At 35.6% G+C, this 23995-nt stretch overlaps 1 protein-coding gene across 3 annotated transcripts in view; it reads right to left on the bottom strand.

Annotated features, from left to right (window-relative positions):
* Positions 1-3157: 3157 nt before the first annotated feature.
* Positions 3158-23995, bottom strand: part of LOC138712139 (modifier of mdg4-like) — a 48782-nt gene continuing 27944 nt past the window's right edge. For all 3 annotated transcript variants that reach the window (XM_069843644.1, XM_069843723.1, XM_069843813.1), the window contains exon 11: positions 3158-22592. In XM_069843644.1, coding sequence (XP_069699745.1) covers positions 22491-22592 — 102 coding nt within the window. In that variant the 3' untranslated portion in view covers positions 3158-22490. The remainder of the gene's footprint in view (positions 22593-23995) is intronic.

Genomic DNA, 23995 nt, shown 5'->3' with positions numbered 1-23995 from the left:
ACAAGTCTTCGTGAGAGCAACCAATTTGCCAAGATTTGGTGGAATTATCGATGGGTCCTGATAAAAAAAAATGGATACTTCTTTTGAAAACGAGGCTATATTTTGTTGGTAGGAATGTTGTTGCTTTCTTAGTAAAATTTAGAATTGAGGGCTTTGCCGGAAGAAAGGCAGATAGACCTATACGCCCTTCTTCGGGAAAACGGTTTAAAATGTTGTTGTTGTTTTCTAATGCCAGGCGTTTGACAATAAAGTCATTTGACCTCTTGCACTCCAATATTTTTCAAAGATATTATCATGACCAGCCATTGAAGCACAGATTTTGAGGTGTTCCGAATCCATTACTTGGTTTGAGTTGCACAATGGGCAGTTAGGGGACTGATATATTCCAATTCTATGCAGGTGTTTGGCCAAACAATCATGGCCTGTTGCCAATCTAAATGCAGCTACAGACGATTTTCGTGGTAAATCGGGAATTAACTGTGGATTTTGATGCAGAGAGTTCCATTTTTTCCCTTGGGATTGAGTTATCAAATTTTGTTTGTTGAAGTCTAAGTATGTAGATTTAATAAATCTTTTCACAGAGTAATACGTAGATTTAGTAACAGGTCTGTAAGTAGCAGTGCTGCCCTTCTTTGCTAAAGCATTTGCATTCTCGTTTCCCAGGATTCCACAATGGGATGGTATCCATTGGAATACAATTATTTTATTGAGTGATATTAATTGAGAGAGCATTTTAGTTATTTCTGCTGTTTGAGATGAAGGTGTGTGTTTAGAGACGATTGATAGAATAGCTGCTTTGGAGTCTGACAATATAACTGCATTCCTAAATTTATTGATGTGGCATAGAAGATTTCTGAGACATTGACTTATTGCAATGATTTCACCATCAAAACTTGTTGTTCCATATCCAAGAGATCTATAAAGGGATAAGAGACATCATGTAACACCTGCACCTTGTTCTCTGGAGATCAAGGGTCCGTCGGTGTATAAATGAAGCCAGTTTTGTGGAGGGTACCTAATATTAATTGTCTCTAAAGACAATTGTTTCAGTATTTCAGTGTTTACTTCTGATTTCAGTATTTCTTCTGTTAAATTTAGATTATATTCTATATTTAACAGAGTTAAAGGGGTTTGGTTTAATTTGTAAGTTTTCTTTTAAATTCGGGATATTGATTTTCTGTTTTAATTCTTGAACAATGGATATGAAAATGTAGTGAATAATTATAGTAGCGAAATTTTGTTTTGATTGTACTGTACATACCTGCAGGACAGGGCTGCGTGCGTGTATAACATTTTATTCAGGTGAGTTTTAAAATCTTAGATTGCATGTACCTCAATTCGCCATATTGACGTATACGCCCTTTTTCCAGCAAACCCCTCAATTACTTGTAATGTTCTCGCTGTTCATAATTGAATTTCTAATGGTGGTTACTAATTTCAACAAATTCAATAATAATGTGTGCATTATAGATATTCCGATCAGCTTGTCTCATATCGATTACTTTTGTAAAAATATAAAATGAATAAGACGAAATAATTTGCTACATGTTTACACATACTTTATCTGCCATTGTCATGTTTATGAAACACTGTTGACAATTCACAAATTGTATTTGTCAAAGCAGGTAAGAATTGTCACAAAACAAATGCTACAACATTCTGACATATCTGTAGAACTGTCATGATTGTAGAACTTGTCAGCTTTATGAAACAGGGTCCTGGTCATTTGTACCACACAGCATTACATAGGTAACATAGGACTTCCAGGTAATGCTCTTTGGTAATTTTTTGGCCATGTGCTGCATATTTACGATGCACCACCCCATGGGAGTCAAAAAGCACGGTCAACATGACTTTCACTTTGTTGCGCACCTGCTGTACTTCTTTTTTTTTTTTGGCCTCAGAGATGATTAATGTATCCACTGTGATGACTCCACCTTGGTTTCCAGTGATCATGGTGTTTAGGAAGTACAAGTCACCATTTGCGCATTCCAGCATGTCCAGATGGCGTTGCATGCACTCAATCATTGGCAACTTCAGTATGAATTTTGCAGATACACTTTGCATGACCAAATGCCTCCAAATAGAATGTACAGTAGTGGCAAAAAAACTGGACCGACCCTTGTAGCTGATACAAAAGAATCCTGTGCTGTGTATTGTGTCAAAGTGTGGTAATTTCAATATAGATAGTGAAGCCAGAGGTATGTACTGCTATTTAATGTAAAAATACGCAGTTATCTTTGCTGAATAGAGGTGGAAATGTAATATTGATGTCAGATGAAAATAAAACTCTCAAAGTTCTTTCCTCTGTAAGTTTGAGGCACTGAAGGAAACAAAAGACGGTAAGAATCGAACAAATGCAATAAACTTCATTGTTGCAATTAATTGTACAAGATGGATGTGTTTTGTGACTAGCAAAATTTGAATCTGTGACTCTGAAATCAGCTACAAGGGTCGGTCCGGTTTTTTTTTTGTCACTACTGTACATTCTTGTATTATTTCTGCTGGAATTTGATCGATACCTGGAGACTTATAATTTTTCAGAGCTTCTATCGCAATTTCGACTTCAGGAAGTGTGGGTTCGGGTATAAATGGCTCAGCAGTTTGAATTTCAATTTCGTCCCAAAACTGAACACATCTACATTTTGCTATTATTATCATCATTATCATTATCATGATGTGATTATTATTATTATTATTATTATTATTATTACCGGTATTATTATTATTATTATTATTATTATTATTATTATTATTATTATTTCATTGTTTTCTGTGTTGCTGTTATTTATATTTACTATGAATTTTTATACTGGTTGAGCAGAAAAGGCGGCTTTATGGTCTTAACTCAGAACAGTGAAAATAAATGAAAAAATAATTTAAATTGTAGGAAACATTATAGTATCATCAGTGTTTATCACTATAATGCACTGTATACAGTCTATGAGATCTAGTTTTGAATCATGAATAGAATGTGAACTTCAGCACAAACAAGATACTGTGCCACGCATCAAATATGACGTCACGTCAATGTAGTCTATGAACAGCTAACCTTATCTTCATGCGTTCTGGGACAAAATAAGGTCTCTACTTGTAACAAGATAGTTCGGTAGAAGTTTGTCATAGAATACACAATTTGACAATATTAACATTGTGATTAAAAATAAATACATTTTATTTAAAATGTTAGTATATGTAACAAGGAAGATTCTTTGGTTATTTTAACAATGTCTCTTGTTAATACTTTAAATACAGTACAATCTGAATTAGTGGAACTTCACATGTGTTTTTCTGCATACAAGAATCCATACACAAAATGTCGATAGACACATCTTACATTCTCATTATTTTTTCTTTATAATTAAAGAGTACAAGGGAAAAACATGATATGTCACGTTTTACTGTTTTTACAGGAGAGTAAGTTAAAAGTTTCAAGACCCATTATATTCTATTGTCTTTGGGTTATCATTCTTCAAATTTCTTTGGACTAATGAAGTTGTTATTCTGCACAGTTAAACTACACAAATCTATACTACCTGAACTATTACATGACATCTAAAACAGAAAATCGATCATTTTGGACTTACCAAGTTTTTCCTCTGTGCTCTTCAATTTTAGAAGTCAAAAATAAATATCCTGACACAACAAAAACTAAAAATATTTCATACAGCAAAATTATGGGTGAGATAAAAGTTTTGCTAGATAAACCAGCAAATAACAGAATAATGTGGTACACAGAATATAGAAGGATTGGTTATAGCAAAAAGAAACAACCAAAGAAGATTATTACATTCAAGTAAAAATAGTCCTGGGGCCTTTTTCACAAAACATTTACCAGTAAGATTTAATAATGTGCATTAATGTTTAGGTGAGGGGTTTGGACTTTTTCCATTGCTGGTTGTCACGATCATAAATTAAGACAACGTTTCGAAGGGTGGTTCTCCCTTCGTCTTCAGGTGGAAAGAAGGAGAGAAAGGAAAAAAAACCTACTGTTGGGATCGTTACGTACAGCTATTCTGTTTTTTCCTTTCTCTCCTTCTTTCCATACAGAATAGCTGTATGTAACGATCCCAACAGTAGGTTTTTTTTCCTTTCTCTCCTTCTTTCCATACAGAATAGCTGTACGTAACGATCCCAACAGGAGGTTTTTTTTTTTCCTTTCTCTCCTTCTTTCCATACAGAATAGCTGTACGTAACAATCCCAACAGTAGGTTTTTTTCCTTTCTCTCCTTCTTTCCATACAGAATAGCTGTACGTAACGATTCCAACAGTAGGTTTTTTTCCTTTCTCTCCTTCTTTCCATACAGAATAGCTGTATGTAACGATCCCAACAGTAGGTTTTTTTTTTTCCTTTCTCTCCTTCTTTCCATACAGAATAGCTGTACGTAACAATCCCAACAGTAGGTTTTTTTCCTTTCTCTCCTCCTTTCCATACAGAATAGCTGTATGTAACGATCCCAACAGTAGGTTTTTTTTTTCCTTTCTCTCCTTCTTTCCATACAGAATAGCTGTACGTAACAATCCCAACAGTAGGTTTTTTTTTCCTTTCTCTCCTTCTTTCCATACAGAATAGCTGTACGTAACGATCCCTACAGTAGGTTTTTTTTTTTCCTTTCTCTCCTTCTTTCCATACAGAATAGCTGTATGTAACGATCCCAACAGTAGGTTTTTTTTTTTCCTTTCTCTCCTTCTTTCCATACAGAATAGCTGTACGTAACGATCCCAACAGTAGGTTTTTTTTTTTCCTTTTTCTCCTTTCCATACAGAATAGCTGTACGTAACGATCCCAACAGTAGGTTTTTTTTTTCCTTTCTCTCCTTCTTTCCATACAGAATAGCTGTACGTAACAATCCCAACAGTAGGTTTTTTTTTTTCCTTTCTCTCCTTCTTTCCATACAGAATAGCTGTACGTAACGATCCCAACAGTAGGTTTTTTTTTTCCTTTCTCTCCTTCTTTCCATACAGAATAGCTGTACGTAACGATCCCAACAGTAGGTTTTTTTTTTTCCTTTCTCTCCTTCTTTCCATACAGAATAGCTGTACGTAACGATCCCAACAGTAGGTTTTTTTTTTTCCTTTCTCTCCTTCTTTCCATACAGAATAGCTGTACGTAATGATCCCAACAGTAGGTTTTTTTTTTTCCTTTCTCTCCTTCTTTCCATACAGAATAGCTGTATGTAACGATCCCAACAGTAGGTTTTTTTTTTTTCCTTTCTCTCCTTCTTTCCATACAGAATAGCTGTACGTAATGATCCCAACAGTAGGTTTTTTTTTCCTTTCTCTCCTTCTTTCCATACAGAATAGCTGTACGTAATGATCCCAACAGTAGGTTTTTTTTTTTCCTTTCTCTCCTTCTTTCCATACAGAATAGCTGTACGTAACGATCCCAACAGTAGGTTTTTTTTTTCCTTTCTCTCCTTCTTTCCATACAGAATAGCTGTACGTAACGATCCCAACAGTAGGTTTTTTTTTTCCTTTCTCTCCTTCTTTCCATACAGAATAGCTGTACGTAACGATCCCAACAGTAGGTTTTTTTTTTTTTTCCTTTCTCTCCTTCTTTCCATACAGAATAGCTGTACGTAACGATCCCAACAGTAGGTTTTTTTTTTCCTTTTTCTCCTTCTTTCCATACAGAATAGCTGTACGTAACGATCCCAACAGTAGGTTTTTTTTTTCCTTTCTCTCCTTCTTTCCATACAGAATAGCTGTACGTAACGATCCCAACAGTAAGTTTTTTTTTCCTTTCTCTCCTTCTTTCCATACAGAATAGCTGTACGTAACGATCCCAACAGTAGGTTTTTTTTCCTTTCTCTCCTTCTTTCCATACAGAATAGCTGTACGTAACGATCCCAACAGTAGGTTTTTTTTCCTTTCTCTCCTTCTTTCCATACAGAATAGCTGTACGTAACGATGCCAACAGTAGGTTTTTTTTCCTTTCTCTCCTTCTTTCCATACAGAATAGCTGTACGTAACGATCCCGACAGTAGGTTTTTTTTTTCCTTTCTCTCCTTCTTTCCACCTGAAGACGAAGGGAGAACCACCCTTCGAAATGTCGTGTCTTAATTTTTGATTGTGACAACCAGCAATGGAAAAAGTCCAAACTCCTCACCTAAACATTAATGATCCACCATTGCTTTTCAACCCCTCATTTAGATCAATAATGTGCATGTTATAAGTTTTTGTAAAATGTATACTTGTAACCATTTGATTCACTAAGGGAAATAATATATTTCTCTATTAAGAATACTTGTACATGACCACATGCAAAAATTATTATAAATCAACTACTGATAATATTTAAACTATAGACACAAAAAAATTGCAAGAATATATAGTTTTAGGTTATTTTTACAGTGTTACAAATGGATCTTTCAGGAATATTTCAAGATGTGACATAACTTTTAGGTGCATATTTTTTCTTTACTCACTCTATGTGAAAAAATATTTTTAATATGCATATATGAGTATGAGTGCACACATCTACAAAAACAAATTATGTAAGGAGCTTGATTTTTTATTCGTAATACTTAGTAAGAGAATCTTTATACTAGACTATTATTTAGCGTTTCTGTATTTAGTTATGTTGGACAAAAAATTATTTGATTACCAAAATTCACTCTAATTGAAATTCATAATTTCCGTAATAATTCTTGACATTCTTACATTAATATCATAATAGCAGTCTTCTTTTAAAGTAGGTACTTGAGATGTAAAAGTCTATACAAAATATATGTATACCACAGTGAACTTCAAACTTAACTGAATCAAGATACGTTGGAACTCGAGACTTTGTAAAGAACACGTCATGTCCAGGATTGCTTGCACAGCACACACTTTTGCTGCTGCTTGGCCCGTAATACAAGCATTCCTCGTAAAATGAACTATCTGTACATAAAAAGAGGTAGTCAGCACTCAAAACAATGCAGAAGAGGACAATTTCACACAACACTAGTTTGAGTTATTTTCAAACACTAGGATTCAAGTTGGTGGCAAAAACTGAAGAAACATCTCACTACATCTCGCCAAAATATTGTAAAAAATTGTAGAAAATTGTAAAAAAATTGTAGAGAATTGTAAAAGTTGTAAAAAATTGTAATTGTAATCTTGTAAAATTTTGGCTTGTTCCAAATCTTAAAGCTTAATTGCTAATGTAAGATCTATGGAATATAATAAATGAAATGAAAATGAAAAATAAAAGTTATATTGGTAGTTGAAGGATCAAGGATTCGATTATTTAGCTTACAAGCAAACATTCTGATGGGGGCAGATAAAAAAGTTAAATTTTTTTCTTCCACCATGTTTATAATGTCAAAAGAAGTGCTTATACAAATTTTGGCCACTCGACCGCAATTATGAGGCCTCCAGAAAGTGATTTTCCCTGGGGCTGTTTATAGAAAAAAACACAATTGCATGGAAATATTTATTGAAACAGATACAGCAATTGTTGCAATATTTGTCAACATATCCCCCACTGGAATTGAGATATCTGTCATACCATGGAATCAATTTTTGTGTCGTAGAAGTCAGCCGCCTCAGATCGGAACCAGCGTTTGACTGCATCTGCACCTCTCTCTGTCGATCCCATGATATGAGAAATGTCTCAATTCCGATGGAAAATATGTTGAAAAATAGCTCAACAATTGCTGTGTCTGTTTCAATAAATTTGTCCAATGAAATTGTGTTTTTTTTCTGTTAACGGCCCCTGGTGAACTTATTTTTTATGGCCCTCATAATTGCGGTTGAGTGGCCAAAATTTGTATAAGCACTTCTTTTGACATTATTAATATGGTGGAAGAAAAAAAATTAACTTTTTTATCTGCCCCCATCAGAACGTTTGCTTGTTAGCCTATTGAGAGTCCTCCAGAAATATAGAAGAGAAGGTAGGAACGTTGTCTATGTCACTGAGATTTATGTTCACCACAGCCACACCAAAGGTCAGAGATAGATGGATGGATGGATGGATGGACGGACGGAGAGATGGACAGATGGATATCAGGTTCCTATTTTCACAGGAAGAAGATTATCACTGTGCATTTTAGTGGAGAAGAAGAATTTGTCCTGAATGCCTTGCTGGCATTTAAATTGAACACAAGCAATCTGAGAAAACTCGAATCTGCAAAGTCGAGATTTCTAAAGAGAATATTCTGCCTGTCAAAGTTTGCCTCCAGTAGTCTAAAGGCCCGCTCTCACTTAGCGGAATCGAATCGAACAGAATTTCTCTTCACAACGTATTTAAATGGACGATAGCAGAAAGAGGCGCAGTGTTCGGGCTACTGGGATAGAAGAGTAAAGGAAACTTGGCCATAGCGGCGGAACACGGTAACCTGAATCGGGACTCGGGTCTCCAACTAAGCGCGGCGTGGGCACCGGCTATTAAATTTCTCAACACCCAGACGACAGGCCGTCATCAGCGGAGGACACATAAGAACTCGTCCGCCGAGCCCATCGTGAGACCCGCGGTCAATCAGCCGAAAAGCACAAAGCAAGACGACACGTCGGCCGCGTTCACGCTGCGGTCCGCACTAATAAGAGCCAATCAGCACACAGCTCCTCGGCTGACCTCCCCCTCTGGCACTATAAATTAAGGAGCTGGGTACCCCTAGACATCATTTAACCCTGAAGATGAGGAAGATGGACATCCTCGAAATGTCGGTGGATAACCAACTTATGACCTGGCTGGAAGCCCGAGAAAATTTCGAATTATCACGTCGCCAGGAAAGCTTCAGTAGTTATTGTTCGGTTCGATTCCACTAGATGTGAGCGGCAACAGACTTTTCGTTTTGGTTCGATTCCGCTAAGTGGGAGCGGGCCTCAAGACTGCATTTATATTGGAGCAATGATAAAATATACCAGCAACGGTACTAGTCTCAAGATAAAAATCTCTCTGTTTAAATAAATGAGTGCATTTATGTTGGCAAAGCACAACGCTGAACGACAGACCGCTAATAACTGTAAACAACTTCAAATATCTAGGGGTGACCCTGTAATCAATAGTCAACTCATTCAGCTACCATATCCAGGAAAGAACAGCAGCAGCCACGAGAGCAATTCACCAGATAAATGACCTGACCAGACTATCGCTGGAAACAGCAATGGTGCTACTGAAGAAGTCTTCACACCAATAGTGACAGATGGAATCACCCTCATATGGGAGAAACTAACCCTCACCGACCCAGAGAGAATAGAGAAAGTCAAAGCACGCTTTCTCAAATGCACACTAGGAACAGGAAGAAACGCACCTTCAAGGCTAGTGTACGAGATGGCCAGAGAAACCTTCTACATAGAAGACATCAGACTCCAAATACTACTGCAATCAACATAGCCATACAAGGACCTTCTAGAAAGAAGAAAAGAGAAATGCCATACGATAGATCCTGATTTCTATGCCACAGGTGCTATGGTAGATAGGAAATGGAAGAAAGAGAATCATACTCCAAGACATGTAATAATCTGCTTCGTGATACATGGTTTTCATCATAAGTTGTGCAAAACAAAAAGTTACCACGAACTGTGTGAAAGTTGTGTATGTGAACTGTGCAATTTAAAATGTGAAAGATACCATCTAACAAAGTGCCCGAATAACAATAAGACTCTAAATGAATATGTTAAGAACTGATCTAAACTAGATTTCAAATGCCTTATCAGGCACACCTTTATTATTATTATTTAAAAATTCATGTAACCTTAAAAATGGCGGGAATTCTTTCATTGGCATGTGCATCGGTAAGACTAGACAGTGTTCGGTCAATCAGCATCACACACAGAAATAAAATGCTTTTCTGTGCTACAGATCTCACCGTTGGAAGAGATAATGCTGAATTCCAAAGAAAAACAGAATAGAAAGGGTTGTTGGACGGAAGAAAATATGTAACTTGCCATGAACGATGTGCTAATGGGAAAAATAAGTATTAGGGAAGCAGTTAGGATATATTGTGTTCGAAAGAGTTCTCAACATGACAGGAATACTAAAATAAAGAAAGGAAAAGAAACTAATGTACTTCCTTAAACTTGGCAGATTTTAACTTACATTCTCTAATAGCTATGAAGAGTAACTGTTACCCCATATCACGCGGTTAGACATGTTTATGCCATTAAGCAAGAAGAATTCTTGAACTTGGCATTTGATCTAACAGAGTTGAAATTACCTTACAAGTTTAACGAGACTACGAAACTTGACGGAAAAGATTTTTATTACAGCTTTCTGAAAAGACATCTGAAAGAACATTAAGGACACCTGAATCCACTAGCATGATGCGAGCGGTAAGTTTTAACAAGCCCCAAAGAGTCCTGTTTTTCAGCAAGCTTGTGGAACTGATGGAGAAAAATTAATTGTTTCCCTTCACATATATTCAACGATGATGAAACAGGAATTTCTCCAGTGCATGAGAACTGTAATATGTGTAAAGGGAAAATAACAGGTTAGGAAACTCATCAGGAGAAAGAGGACAGAACATCACCTTGATATTTTTCATTCCACCATTTTTAATCTTCCCTATACAAAAAATTAGGAGCGTCTGATGAAAGCAAAGATGTACCCATTCAAAGAAGTAAATGACTGATGACATCCTTTTTGGATGGCTGAAATACTTTGTAAAGTGTCTAAGAAGAGTCAGTCCTATGTTGTTGATTTTGGACGGTCACTGTAGTCATAAAGAACTAGAAGTGATCCTGTATGCTAGATCACATCATGTATAGATGTTGTCAAAACTACTCCATACAACACTCAAATTCCAGCCTTTGGATAGTTCCTTTATGAACCTGTTGTATTTGTCTATGATCTATGATCATATCAGAAATATTGTAACACATTAAAAGAGTGTCGAAAAGGGAATTCAGTTGAACGAAATCTGTTGTTTAGCAGAAGGGAATTCTGTTATGGTGATCTCGCAATCAACGACTGGATTCTCTCAGAGAAGTTTCTTTGCTTTGGAATACAGTAGATGATACACAGCCAGGGCCTTCTAATTCACCTGAAGATCCAAGATCATCACAAGAACAAAGGACAGCATCAAAGAAAACAGAACATGTTAGTGACAAAGGAACGAAGCTAAGAAGATAAAGTGTTAAAATTGTATCTAATGTTAGGAATTTTATCCATAGAGTAATCGAAAGTGGTGGCAGTTTTAATGAATAATGAGTAAACATCTTAATCATTTGACATTGGATACAATTGGCATTAGCATTACTGTAGTAAAAAAATTTCGGCATGGAGATTCAGACTTACAGTACGCCAACTAACAAGAATATAAACAAAATTAAAACAGAATTAGATAAGATAGACGATTTTACGCGTGATTTACTTTGTTGAACAATATATCAACTATACATGAAAGGAATATCGCCAACAGAAAATAATCTTACGGAAATAATGCGTGAGAAAACAGGAGGCAGTGATATTGAATTCCCTTATGGAGTTACAACAGTGAGAAGATTATGCAGCATGGGATTTTCGTATAAAAAAGTTCCAGGAAAAGTTCTTAAATCCAAAACCAACGAAATAGTTATTTACAATTCATTTTATGTATAAATGTGCCTGGTAAATTATTAGTAAGTATTTAATGAATTTCAATCTTAAGACATATCAACTTGCAAATGTTTATTTGCTATTTAATAACAATATATGAACGTTTTCACCGTTTAGGGCATCTTCATTATAAATTTTAAAATTTTAACATTGACTAATTTTAATCACTGTATATTAATTGCAAAGTAGTCATCAACGTCAAACAACATCCATTCAAATGCCAACGGCCTCTCTAAGTGAAATAATTACAAAACACACGAACATCAACTACGTAAACTATCTTGTAACTTACGACAACTTTCAGCCAAGATTACTCTAAAATATTTTATTATCATCATTGTAAATTTTAAATTTAACATCATTGACAAATTTTAAACATTGTATATTAATTGTAACATGAGCTATATGTATAAAATAAAATATGCCTCCAGTCTAAGTTCAAAATCCAAAGATTATCTCAATATTCATCCTGTATTATGTCATATTTTACATAAAGCTCATGAATTTCATGTATCACATATATTGTTCTCTATTCCATGTTATTTGCATAATTTACTATTATAGGTCCAGATTATATGTTTTGTTATATCTGAAGATGCCTTAAACGGCGAAAACGTTCATATATTGTTATTAAATAGCAAATAAACATTTGCAAGTTGATATGTCTTAAGATTGAAATTCATTAAATACTTATTAATAATTTACCAGGCATATTGATACATAAAATGAATTGTAAATTACTCAATGTCAATCAGACAACTTTGTATAAACGATATCTGAACCTAAAGATTAAGTTGCACAATACCAACGCAAACATTTGGTTTAACACCTCAGTTCTCTTAAAACCACCAACACACCAACACCAGCACATACAAATTTATAGAACTTACTTACTTACTTACAAATGGCTTTTAAGGAACCCGAAGGTTCATTGCTGCCCTCACATAAGCCCGCCAGTGGTCCCTATCCTGTGCAAGATTAATCCAGTCTCTATCATCATACCCCACCTCCCTCAAATCCATTTTAATATTATCCTCCCATCTACGTCTCGGCCTCCCTAAAGGTCTTTTTACCTCCGGTCTCCCAACTAACACTCTATATGCATTTCTGGATTCGCCCATACGTGCTACATGCCCTGCCCATCTCAAACGTCTGGATTTAATGTTCCTAATTATGTCAGGTGAAGAATACTTCTTCATTTATATACTTCAATAAACCTGAGGACACGTAATAGGATGTCATCACATTAGAGTAGCCATTTCAAAAGCCAATGACCTCTCTAAGTGAAACAATTACAAAACATACGAACATCAACTACGAAAACTATCTTGTAACTTACGACAATTTTTAGCCATGAGTACTCTAAATATTTTTTTATTATCTTCATTATAAATTTTAATATTTTAACATTGACTAATTTTAATCACTGTATATTAATTGCAAAGTAGTCATCAACGTCAAACAACATCCATTCAAATGCCAACGGCCTCTCTAAGTGAAATAATTACAAAACACACGAACATCAACTACGTAAACTATCTTGTAACTTACGACAACTTTCAGCCAAGATTACTCTAAAATATTTTATTATCATCATTGTAAATTTTAAATTTAACATCATTGACAAATTTTAAACATTGTATATTAATTGTAACATGAGCTATATGTATAAAATAAAATATGCCTCCAGTCTAAGTTCAAAATCCAAAGATTATCTCAATATTCATCCTGTATTATGTCATATTTTACATAAAGCTCACGAATTTCATGTATCACATATATTGTTCTCTATTCCACGTTATTTGCATAATTTACTATTATAGGTCCAGATTATATGTTTTGTTATATCTGAAGATGCCCTAAACGGCGAAAACATTCATATATTGTTATTAAATAGCAAATAAACATTTGCAAGTTGATATGTCTTAAGATTGAAATTCATTAAATACTTATTAATAACGAAATAGTTGCATGGAGATATAGATATTTAGAAGAAATTAAAAAGAATAAACAACAAGTATACAACAATGTGTATTTGGATGAAACTTGGTTTGATAGTAATACGTGTAAAATGAAGATCTGTTCGGATTACATGAAGAACTGCATGGTGTCTGTTCCGAATCAGAAAGGCGATAGAATTGTAATTGTGCACTGTATAAGACATTCTGGATTCATGACCAGAGCTCTCTTTGTGATTCATCAGAAGATGAAAAATGCTCCTGCCGATTACCATGGCTCAATGAACTCCGAAATTTTTTAGGGCTGGTTTGAAAACTGTGTGCTGAAAAGATTAGAAAAACCGTAGGTAATTGTGTGTGCGATAATCCAAGTTATCATAGTCGTGCACTAAATCCAAAACCAAACACTTATGGAAGAAATATTCAATAACAGAATTTATGAAATGTCATAATATTACAGTACTGAGCCAGTGCCCATAATGCCAGTTCTTCTCGAAATAGTAGATGAACAATTACCCTCACACGAAAAAAAAGATACCATAGTCCTGCACTAAATCCAAAACCAAACACTTATGGAAGAAATATTCAATAACAGAATTTATGAAATGTCATAATATTACAGTACTGAGTCAGTGCCCATAATGCCAGTTCTTCTCGAAATAGTAGATGAACAATTACCCTCACACGAAAAAAAGATACCATAGTCCTGCACTAAATCCAAAACCAAACACTTATGGAAGAAATATTCAATAACAGAATTTATGAAATGTCATAATATTACAGTACTGAGCCAGTGCCCATAATGCCAGTTCTTCTCGAAATAGTAGATGAACAATTACCGTCACACGAAAAAAAAGATACCATAGTCCTGCACTAAATCCAAAACCAAACACTTATGGAAGAAATATTCAATAACAGAATTTATGAAATGTCATAATATTACAGTACTGAGTCAGTGCCCATAATGCCAGTTCTTCTCGAAATAGTAGATGAACAATTACCCTCACACGAAAAAAAGATACCATAGTCCTGCACTAAATCCAAAACCAAACACTTATGGAAGAAATATTCAATAACAGAATTTATGAAATGTCATAATATTACAGTATTGAGCCAGTGCCCATAATGCCAGTTCTTCTCGAAATAGAAGATGAACAATTACCCTCACACGAAAAAAAGATACCATAGTCCTGCACTAAATCCAAAACCAAACACTTAAGGAATAAAGATTCGATAATAGAATTTATGAAATGTCATAATATTACAGTACTGAGCCGGTGCCCATAATGCCAGTTCTTCTCAAAATGGTAGATGAACAATTACCCTCACACGAAAAAAAGATAGCATAGTCCTGCACTAAATCCAAAACCAAACACTTATGGAAGAAAGATTCAATAATAGAATTTATGAAATGTCATAATATTACAGTACTGAGCCAGTGCCCATAATGCCAGTTCTTCTCAAAATAGTAGATGAACAATTACCCTCACACGAAAAAAAAAGGTACCATAGTCCTGCACTAAATCCAAAACCAAACACTTATGGAAGAAATATTCAATAACAGAATTTATGAAGTGTCATAATATTACAGTACTGAGCCAGTGCCCATAATGCCAGTTCTTCTCGAAATAGTAGATGAACAATTACCCTCACACGAAAAAAAGGTACCATAGTCCTGCACTAATTCCAAAACCGAACACTTATGGAAGAAATATTCAATAACAGAATTTATGAAATGTCATAATATTACAGTACTGAGCCAGTGCCCATAATGCCAGTTCTTCTCGAAATAGTAGATGAACAATTATCCTCACATGAAAAAAAGATACCATAGTCCTGCACTAAATCCAAAACCAAACACTTATGGAAGAAAGATTCAATAATAGAATTTATGAAATGTCATAATATTACAGTACTGAGCCAGTGCCCATAATGCCAGTTCTTCTCGAAATAGCAGATGAACAATTACCCTCACACGAAAAAAAGATATCATAGTCCTGCACTAAATCCAAAACCAAACACTTATGGAAGAAATATTCAATAACAGAATATATGAAATGTCATAATATTACAGTACTTAGCCAGTGCCCATAATGCCAGTTCTTCTCGAAATAGTAGATGAACAATTACCCTCACACGAAAAAAAGGTACCATAGTCCTGCACTAAATCCAAAACCAAACACTTATGGAAGAAAGATTCAATAATAGAATTTATGAAATGTCATAATATTACAGTGCCCATAATATCAGTTCTTCTCGAAATAGTAGATGAACAATTACCCTCACATGAAAAAAAGAAGAAATATGTAATTGATGAGATGGTCACTTTTTATGGACATGTGATGCTAAGACTACCACCATATCATTGCATACTTAACCCAATTGAAATGGTACGGTCTCAAATCAAGAGCAAACCTTAAACCCAGAAACACTAAATGAAATACACAATCTACTGAATGATGCATGTGATAATGTAAAAGTTAACTGAAGAATGCAAATCTGACTTTTACAGGAATAACTCCCTTGAGATTATCCAACCAGAGAATGGATGATACCACAGCTATATGGATGACTTCATATTTCAACAAGATGGCACACTGCCACATTTTCACAACAAAGTGTGCTGGTATCTTAATACCCATCTACAATGACGTTGGATAGCACATGCAGGATAGAATGATTTGAATTATTTAAGGTGGCGTCCCTGTTCGCCAGATCCTAACACCCTGCAACTTCTTTTTATGAGACTATATAAAGGACACGCACATAGAATTATTTCAATTCAGAAACAACTAAGTAAACTAAAAAAACTCCTAAAGGAAATAACATTTCAATGGATACCTAGTCATTGTGGTATATCTGGAAACAAGAAAGTCGATAACATTGCAAAACAGGCAACGTATTTGCAACCAAGACCTCTTCAAGTGATATCTCTATCCAGTGTCTTTGCTTCAGTAAAGCCTCATTTTATAAACCTATGGATCAACAATTGGCTCTCTTCTAACAGGAAAAATTTTTCAGTTCGTACAAAAGAAACCAAATGACCTGGAAATGTACAATCTGCTTCTATGAATGAACAAAATATTTTCAGGGAAAATGATTCATTCTCCTCAGAATCCACACTGAAATAGAGCATAAAGAGAAGCTTTACATTGGTAAGATTGTAAATCGATTTGAAGATGATTTTGAAGTTAATTTTTTCAGGAACCAACTGAACAAGAAAGAACATTACTTTGTTTTCTCGTGTTCCTGACATAGCAAATATTGAGAAGAAGAACATTACAACGACATTGTGGTTAAGGATCTAAGAAGAGGAAGATTTGCTTTTCTGCAATTGGATGTAAAATGGTCAGAAGAATGTTAATTTGTTCAGTTAGTTTGTATTTCATACATATCTTGTGCCTTTTTATTGACATTTTACACATGGCAGCTGCCAAATATTACTTTATAGCATTTTTAAACTTGGCCACAATGTAAAACCAATATTGGCCAACTTTACCCCAGAATATCTTTAAATGTATTATTTTTACAATTATGACCTTTATGTAATATATATATGTGAAATGTGTATCAATATACATACAAATTTTCAAGTGTAAAAGTAAATTATTTCCTATGCATCTACTTGAAAATACAAAAATATTGGCCAACTTTACCCCATTTTACGATATTCAAAGGCAAAGGAGAGCCAATCAACACTAACAACCATAGAAGCATCGCACTGGAATCCAATCCCTTTAAGGCCTTGTGAAAACTAGTGTACACCAGGATACGTAATGAAATAGAAGAAAATATACTAGACAAACAGTTCGCTTCAGAACTGGAAGATCCACATTGATCGCAATTGACCTCCTATTAAGTGAAATAAATGATGCACTGCAATAAAGAAAAGGAAAGTTATTTGTCGCATTCCTGGACTTCACGAAAGCCTTTGACATCCTCGACAGAAGTTGACTAAAGGAAAAACTCCGGCTCACCCTTGGGAATAACAGTGTTTGGTACCGCTTCCTAAGTAATAGATCGAGGTACAACAATGTCATAATGTCAGACAACTTAAACCACACCCGCCCAGTGAGATAAACGAAGAGAGTTCTACAGGGAGACCCCATGAGTCCCCTGCTATTAACTTAGCACCTGGAGACTTCATTAAGGAAGAAAAAGAAAGCAACATATCAATCTTCGCATATGCAGACAATATTGCAGTTGCAGCACGAGACATCAAGACACTGCAACAAACTCTAGACAAAATGGCAACATGGTGCAAAAAACATGGATTTCAAATCAACCCCGCCAAATCAGAATTCATGGTATTCAGAAAGAGTGGCAGAATTTCAAGTGATCATGAAATCAGGATTGACAATACAAGCATCAGAATACCACGGGAACTGAAGTATCTAGGTGAAATACTTCATTCAACGGGAAAGAGTTACACAAGACACATCATGGAAAGAGCAGAGCTGGCAGTATGGGGAATTAACGAAATAATGCACATCACACTGCTCTCACTAGAAACAGCAATAAAGCTCTTCCATGCAAAAATAGTCCCAATGCTATGTTACAGCATTGACATCATACAGCCAAGCCTCAATGTAGCAACTTGGCCACACTGGAAAAAGTGAAGGTAAGATTTCTCAAGAAGGCATTAGGAGTGGCAACAACAACACCATTTCGCCTCACATATGAAATGACAAGGGAACCATTCCTCATGGAAGAACTGAGAATCAAATTCCTCCTGCCATGCACTGCAGAAACAGAAAAACTAACAAACTTACTATATACAAAGAAGTCGGAAATATGGAGTGACTTTTACAGTAGCAAAGCCATGATGAACCGAGAATGGACAGGGCCAAACAGCAAAGAGAGACACATAATAACATGACTAGCTGTGCACGTCTTCCATCATGCTCTGTGTAAAACTAAAAAGTTCCACTGCTCGGATGATTTGTGTGTATGTGACCTTTGCGAAAATAAATGTGAACAATACCATATTGAACGCAGTAAAAGGAGAACCAAGCCTATCTCCCAGTACACAGGCAAGTTAAGACAGTTAAGATAGTTACCCCATGCACATACAGTACATGCGCATTTCAGTGTTCATCAAAAGAATATTATATAAATGGCTTATAAATAATCCATGTTATTGCATAAGTGAATTTTTTAATTACAACCTTAATTTTAGCTTTATTTGTATATCATCCAATGTTTTTGATTTAATTATTTTATACTTAGCCTTTATCTTTGAAGGACAAGATTAACAACAAGAGGCTGCAAGAAATCACATCCTCCAAGAACATAGTTCATGAAGCGGCAAGGATAAAATGGAGATGGGGAGGACATGTGGTAAGGCTGCAGGGGAATAGATGGGCGCAAATAACAACTACTTGGGACCCCTACCAAGGAAAGAGAAGACTGGGAAGGCCGAGAGTCAGATGGGCTGACTCCTTCAGGCACCAGATCGGAACACACTGGAGTAGAGTAGCACAATGTAGGAGAGGATGGAAGGAGCTAGGAAGACAGCTAGTTGAGTAGAGACAACGCATCCCAAGGACAAAGTGATACATATCCTAATATGTTAATTTAGAGCGAATTAGACGTAGACCAATGAGTAGGAACTGAAATCACCTGAATGACAAAGCCTAAATATTCTAATGTGATAACTAACGTGCACAACAGACTAACAGAAATGAGTACAATCCTAAATGACGAAAGTGTTGAATATATTAGTTATAATTAAGTGACAAAGTGTTAATATTTAGTCATAATTGTCGATGTGTAGTGCACAACTCCGCCCACGTGGACAAGCTCGACACGTGAGCAAAACGGAGCCAGAGCTTTCCCTCTTGCAGGAGGCCTTAGCCCTTCTAAGGGACACTAATAGGCTATTTCATTCATTCATTCATACTTAGCCTTTGATGTAGCCTATAGCAGTCCTCTTCTGTTGATTACTAAAATAAATGAAGTGAACTGAAAATATTAACATCACTTAATTAAGAAGCATCAGGTAATAAAACAAAAGCATACAAGTAATTTTTTTGTGAAAAACAATTTTCTTGATTTTAAATTCACTTGTGAATTATTAATTCATACCTTTGTGAAAAAGGCCCCAGGAGAATCGAACTCAGCAATGTTACTGAGAACATTTCTGCAAGATGTGTGGCATGCATCAAAAAAGGAAGTTGTCACTTCGAGATTCTACTGTAAGTCAAGTTACAATACAATTTTATATCAACAAAACTGGTCACACACCCAGAAATTAATTCAGTTTGCTGGGTGACTGTTTTTTAGTATCAAATAAAAAAAGAACTCTTGAAAATAGACTCCTGGTAATACGAAAACTCTGCACATAAAGACTCAGAGGAAACCTGCCTCATAGCTATATTGTTCCACATATACCTCGTATGTAGAGAGAGGTCGGCTAAGTAATTGAACTACTGCAGGACCTAGGAAACAGAGAGAGAGAGTGAGACAGTGTCTGTATGCAGAGGTCTGCATGAGCATGGGTCTAAGCCTAATCTAGTCCGGTCCAGTCCAGCCCATGTGCCAGGTTTGGGCTGAAAACTTTAAGCTCAAGCTAAGGCAATTAGAACAAGAATGGCCTTATTTATGGGCCAGTTTGGGCTGAAAACTTTCAAGAGCTTCTCACGCTTAGGCAATTAGAACAAGAACTGAATATTTTTATGGCCTTATTTTTGGGTCAGATAGTTTTTTTCCTCTTTAAGTACCATGTTAATAATAATAATTTTTCATCACAAAAATAAAGAAACGGAAAATAGTTGAGGCACTGCAGATATTAGAGGCAAACTCAGCAAAGAATCTAAATTGTGAGCTTGCCCCTAATATCTGCAATGCCTCATATACAACCAAGCTTTACAGGAAACCCTTATTTTATGCCTGACTGGCAAACATGCAAAGCTACAATTTTCATTTTTAATTAAATAATGCCTCTAGCATCAGTACATCATATCGTCGTGTGAATGAAAGAACTAGGTAACTCGAAATTTGCGTTTTTTAGTTACCTCTTTTATAGCATTGCAAAAATCGCACAAAATGTAATGCAAGAACTTGGTAACTGATCGAACGATACCAGCGACATCTATTTTCCAATATAACAAATAGGTGAATGAAAACGAGACATATTCCTTAGTGCAATAAATAAGTAAATAGGCACTGTCACAAAATATGAAAAATCAAGTTACCTAGTTCTTGCATTCACACGACGATATTAAATCGTAAACTGATTAGTACACAGCAAGGATCAGAAATGACTAGGGAGACTAGATTTTCACGAATGATTTTTATACGAATTTCTGCTGAGTCACAGAGTTAAAATTTCTATACGTATGAACGACACTCCATCTGTAGACACGTTTTACGATCGCGATTTTGCTCGATTTTCCTGTTTTTTTTTTTTTCTTTTCTGAATTCGACAATTTTGTGTGTTAAATGTGATTATTTTTTACGAATATTGTTGAATCGAACATTCACTGGTCACGAAATTCTATTATTTTATTTTCGACAATGAAACATTCGAAGTAAGTACGAAAATGAGTTTGTCTTTTATGTTTTATCATATGGAAAGCATGTGTGCTCAGCTGTGAAAAATGCGCAAGTTTGTTACACATTAACACATCATGAGGAAATGTATAAAAGATATTTTCCACATTTCCAGCAAGAGTATGCAATGAAGGAATAATGTAGGGGAATGAGTGTTTTATTATCAATTTTTTAAAAGTGATTTCCATGTTTAAATTCAATTTTTTTTTTCACGATTTACAAATTTAAATAATGACTATTTTTCACGAATTACAGTAGCTTTATTTACCGTCTTTGATATATTTTATTCACTGTTTTACAGTGTCTCTAGTAATGACGGATGAGTAGGTCTACTTATTTTCACATTGCATAAATTGACTGATTGATTGACATACTCATTCACTTACTTACTTACAAATGGCTTTTAAGGAACCCGAAGGTTCATTGCCGCCCTCACATAAGCCCGCCAGCGGTCCATATCCTGTGCAAGATTAATCCAGTCGCTATCATCATACCCCACCTCCCTCAAATCCATTTTAATATTATCCTCCCATCTACGTCTCGGCCTTCCTAAAGGTCTTTTTCCCTCCGGTCTCCCAACTAACACTCTATATGCATTTCTGGATTCGCCCATACGTGCTACATGCCCTACCCATCTCAAACGTCTGGATTTAATGTTCCTAATTATGTCAGGTGAAGAATACAATGCGTGCAGTTCTGCGTTGTGTAACTTTCTCCATTCTCCTGTAACTTCATCCCTCTTAGCCCCAAATATTTTCCTAAGCAACTTATTCTCAAACACCCTTAACCTATGTTCCTCTCTCAGAGTGAGAGTTCAAGTTTCACAACCATACAGAACAACCGGTAATATAACTGTTTTATAAATTCTAACTTTCAGATTTTTGGACAGCAGACTGGATGATAAGAGCTTCTCAACCGAATAATAACACGCATTTCCCATATTTATTCTGTGTTTAATTTACTCATTCACTTACTTACTTATTTACGTATTTACTTCTTTACTCATTTTTCTATTTTATTTATTTATTTTTTTTGTGTACTTGTTTCCTCCACTTAGAGTTATCATTACTCCAACTGCATTATTATAATAATATGAATAAATTGGGTAAACATTATTAATGTCTCAATTTTAGCTTATGCTGGACTCCTTTCAATGCTTTGAAGTTTTTGTCGGCCTTGGGTAATACATTTATAAACTATCTCAGACTCAAGACAGGTTTAGGTCTGGGTTCACTTCACAGGCCAGAAATGGCCAGCCTTTAAAATTCTGGCCCATGCAGACCTCTAACTATATATAAGAGATAAAGACAGAGAGCGGAAGAGAGAGCAATTAGTATTTCCTACCTTTTAAGGCAAGTGATAAACATTAATTGTATAAAGGAACTATAAAGAGTAAAAAAAGTCGAATATCACCAAGACAGTCAGTCTTACACAAATGAAAAGAAAAAAAATCACTATGTCGCTGGATCAGGTTGTTGGCTCTCACTGCTCTTAGAGGCTGCTCCTTCCTTTTCGGACTGGCTCTTGGATGATTCACCTTCATTGGGCATCGAATCCTGGTACAGAACAAAATTGTCCACTTGTTACAAGAAATGTTAAACAATAAGAAAGTAAGAACTACAATGGAATTAATTTACAGAAAGTATTTTTTAATTGTAATTTATTTGCTGAAATGAATTACGTGATGCTTATAAGAAGTTGTTGTAAAGTAGGTAGAGCTTTGCAAAAAAATGATTTAGTTTTTCCAACCGTATCTTGAGGTTTACTGTCTCTGATGTTTCGAAACCACATAGATTCCACCATCAAAATACTGGAGACAGTAAATTTCAAGATATTATTATTATTATTACTTACTTACTTATTGGTTTTTAAGGAACCCGGAGGTTCATTTCCGCCCTCACATAAGCCCGCCATTGATCCCTATCCTGAGCAAGATTAATCCAGTCTCTACCATCATATCCCACCTGCTTCAAATCCATTTTAATATTATCTTCCCATCTACGTCTCGGCCTCCCCAAAGGCCTTTTTCCCGCCGGCCTCCCAACTAACACTCTATATGCATTTCTGGATTCGCCCATACGTGCTATTATTATTATTATTATTATTATTATCACATTCGGTCGTCAGCCGTCATGCTGAACGGTTGTGCTAGTGAGTAGCTGCCTGAATTGCTTAGTCAGTGCCTCGCTGCTTGTATTGCTATGGCGCCAAGTAAGGATATCTGTACGATTTGTAATTCGGCCTTCTTCGGGAGACAAAAGTTCCTTAAATGTGCGGGACCCTGTGGTCTTCGATTTCATCTCGATTGCCTTAACATTGGCAAAGCAGAATTCGACATTTTCATGCAGAGTGGAAGTTCTACTTATAAGTGCCGGAAATGTTTAAGTGTTTTGAAATCTTCGCAAGGAGACAACACACCAGTGCGATCCACTCAACCTGGGGAGAAGACGGTGATCTCACCTACCCGAGAACTGGTTCTTCCGAACTTTCCATCGTCATACGATGGGCTTGCTGTACAAATTGAAACAGTAAGACTTAATAGTGTCTCGCTATTGGACATGGTGAGTGATATATTGGTTTATGTAAAGAATCTGGAGAAAGTCATGAACGAGCTGAAAAGCGAAAATTTTGTTCTCAAAGAGCAATTATCTGAATTATTATCTAAGGGTGGCTGCCCTTTAATCCCTAATCAAATTAAATCTACTAATTCTGTTCGATCTAATGACCCCATTAAGAAGTCATACAGTAAGGTTGTGTCAGAGAACAAAGCTGCTGACAATCCACATACTTGTAATTCTGATGCGTCAGCAACAAGGAAGTCTGTGTCCACAACTCCTCCTGTTACAGTTAGACATAACAATCTTGAACTTAATCAGGCCACTGCTTCAACATCTGCCAACGACTCTGAAGGTTTTCAATTGGTATCTCGTAAGAAATATAAAAAAAGAGAACCCAAAGT

Source organism: Periplaneta americana, chromosome 1, assembly GCF_040183065.1.
Source record: "Periplaneta americana isolate PAMFEO1 chromosome 1, P.americana_PAMFEO1_priV1, whole genome shotgun sequence".
Taxonomy (NCBI): domain Eukaryota; kingdom Metazoa; phylum Arthropoda; class Insecta; order Blattodea; family Blattidae; genus Periplaneta; species Periplaneta americana.
The sequence above is the reverse complement of the archived record's forward strand: the minus strand, read 5'-3'. Positions and strand labels throughout refer to the sequence as shown.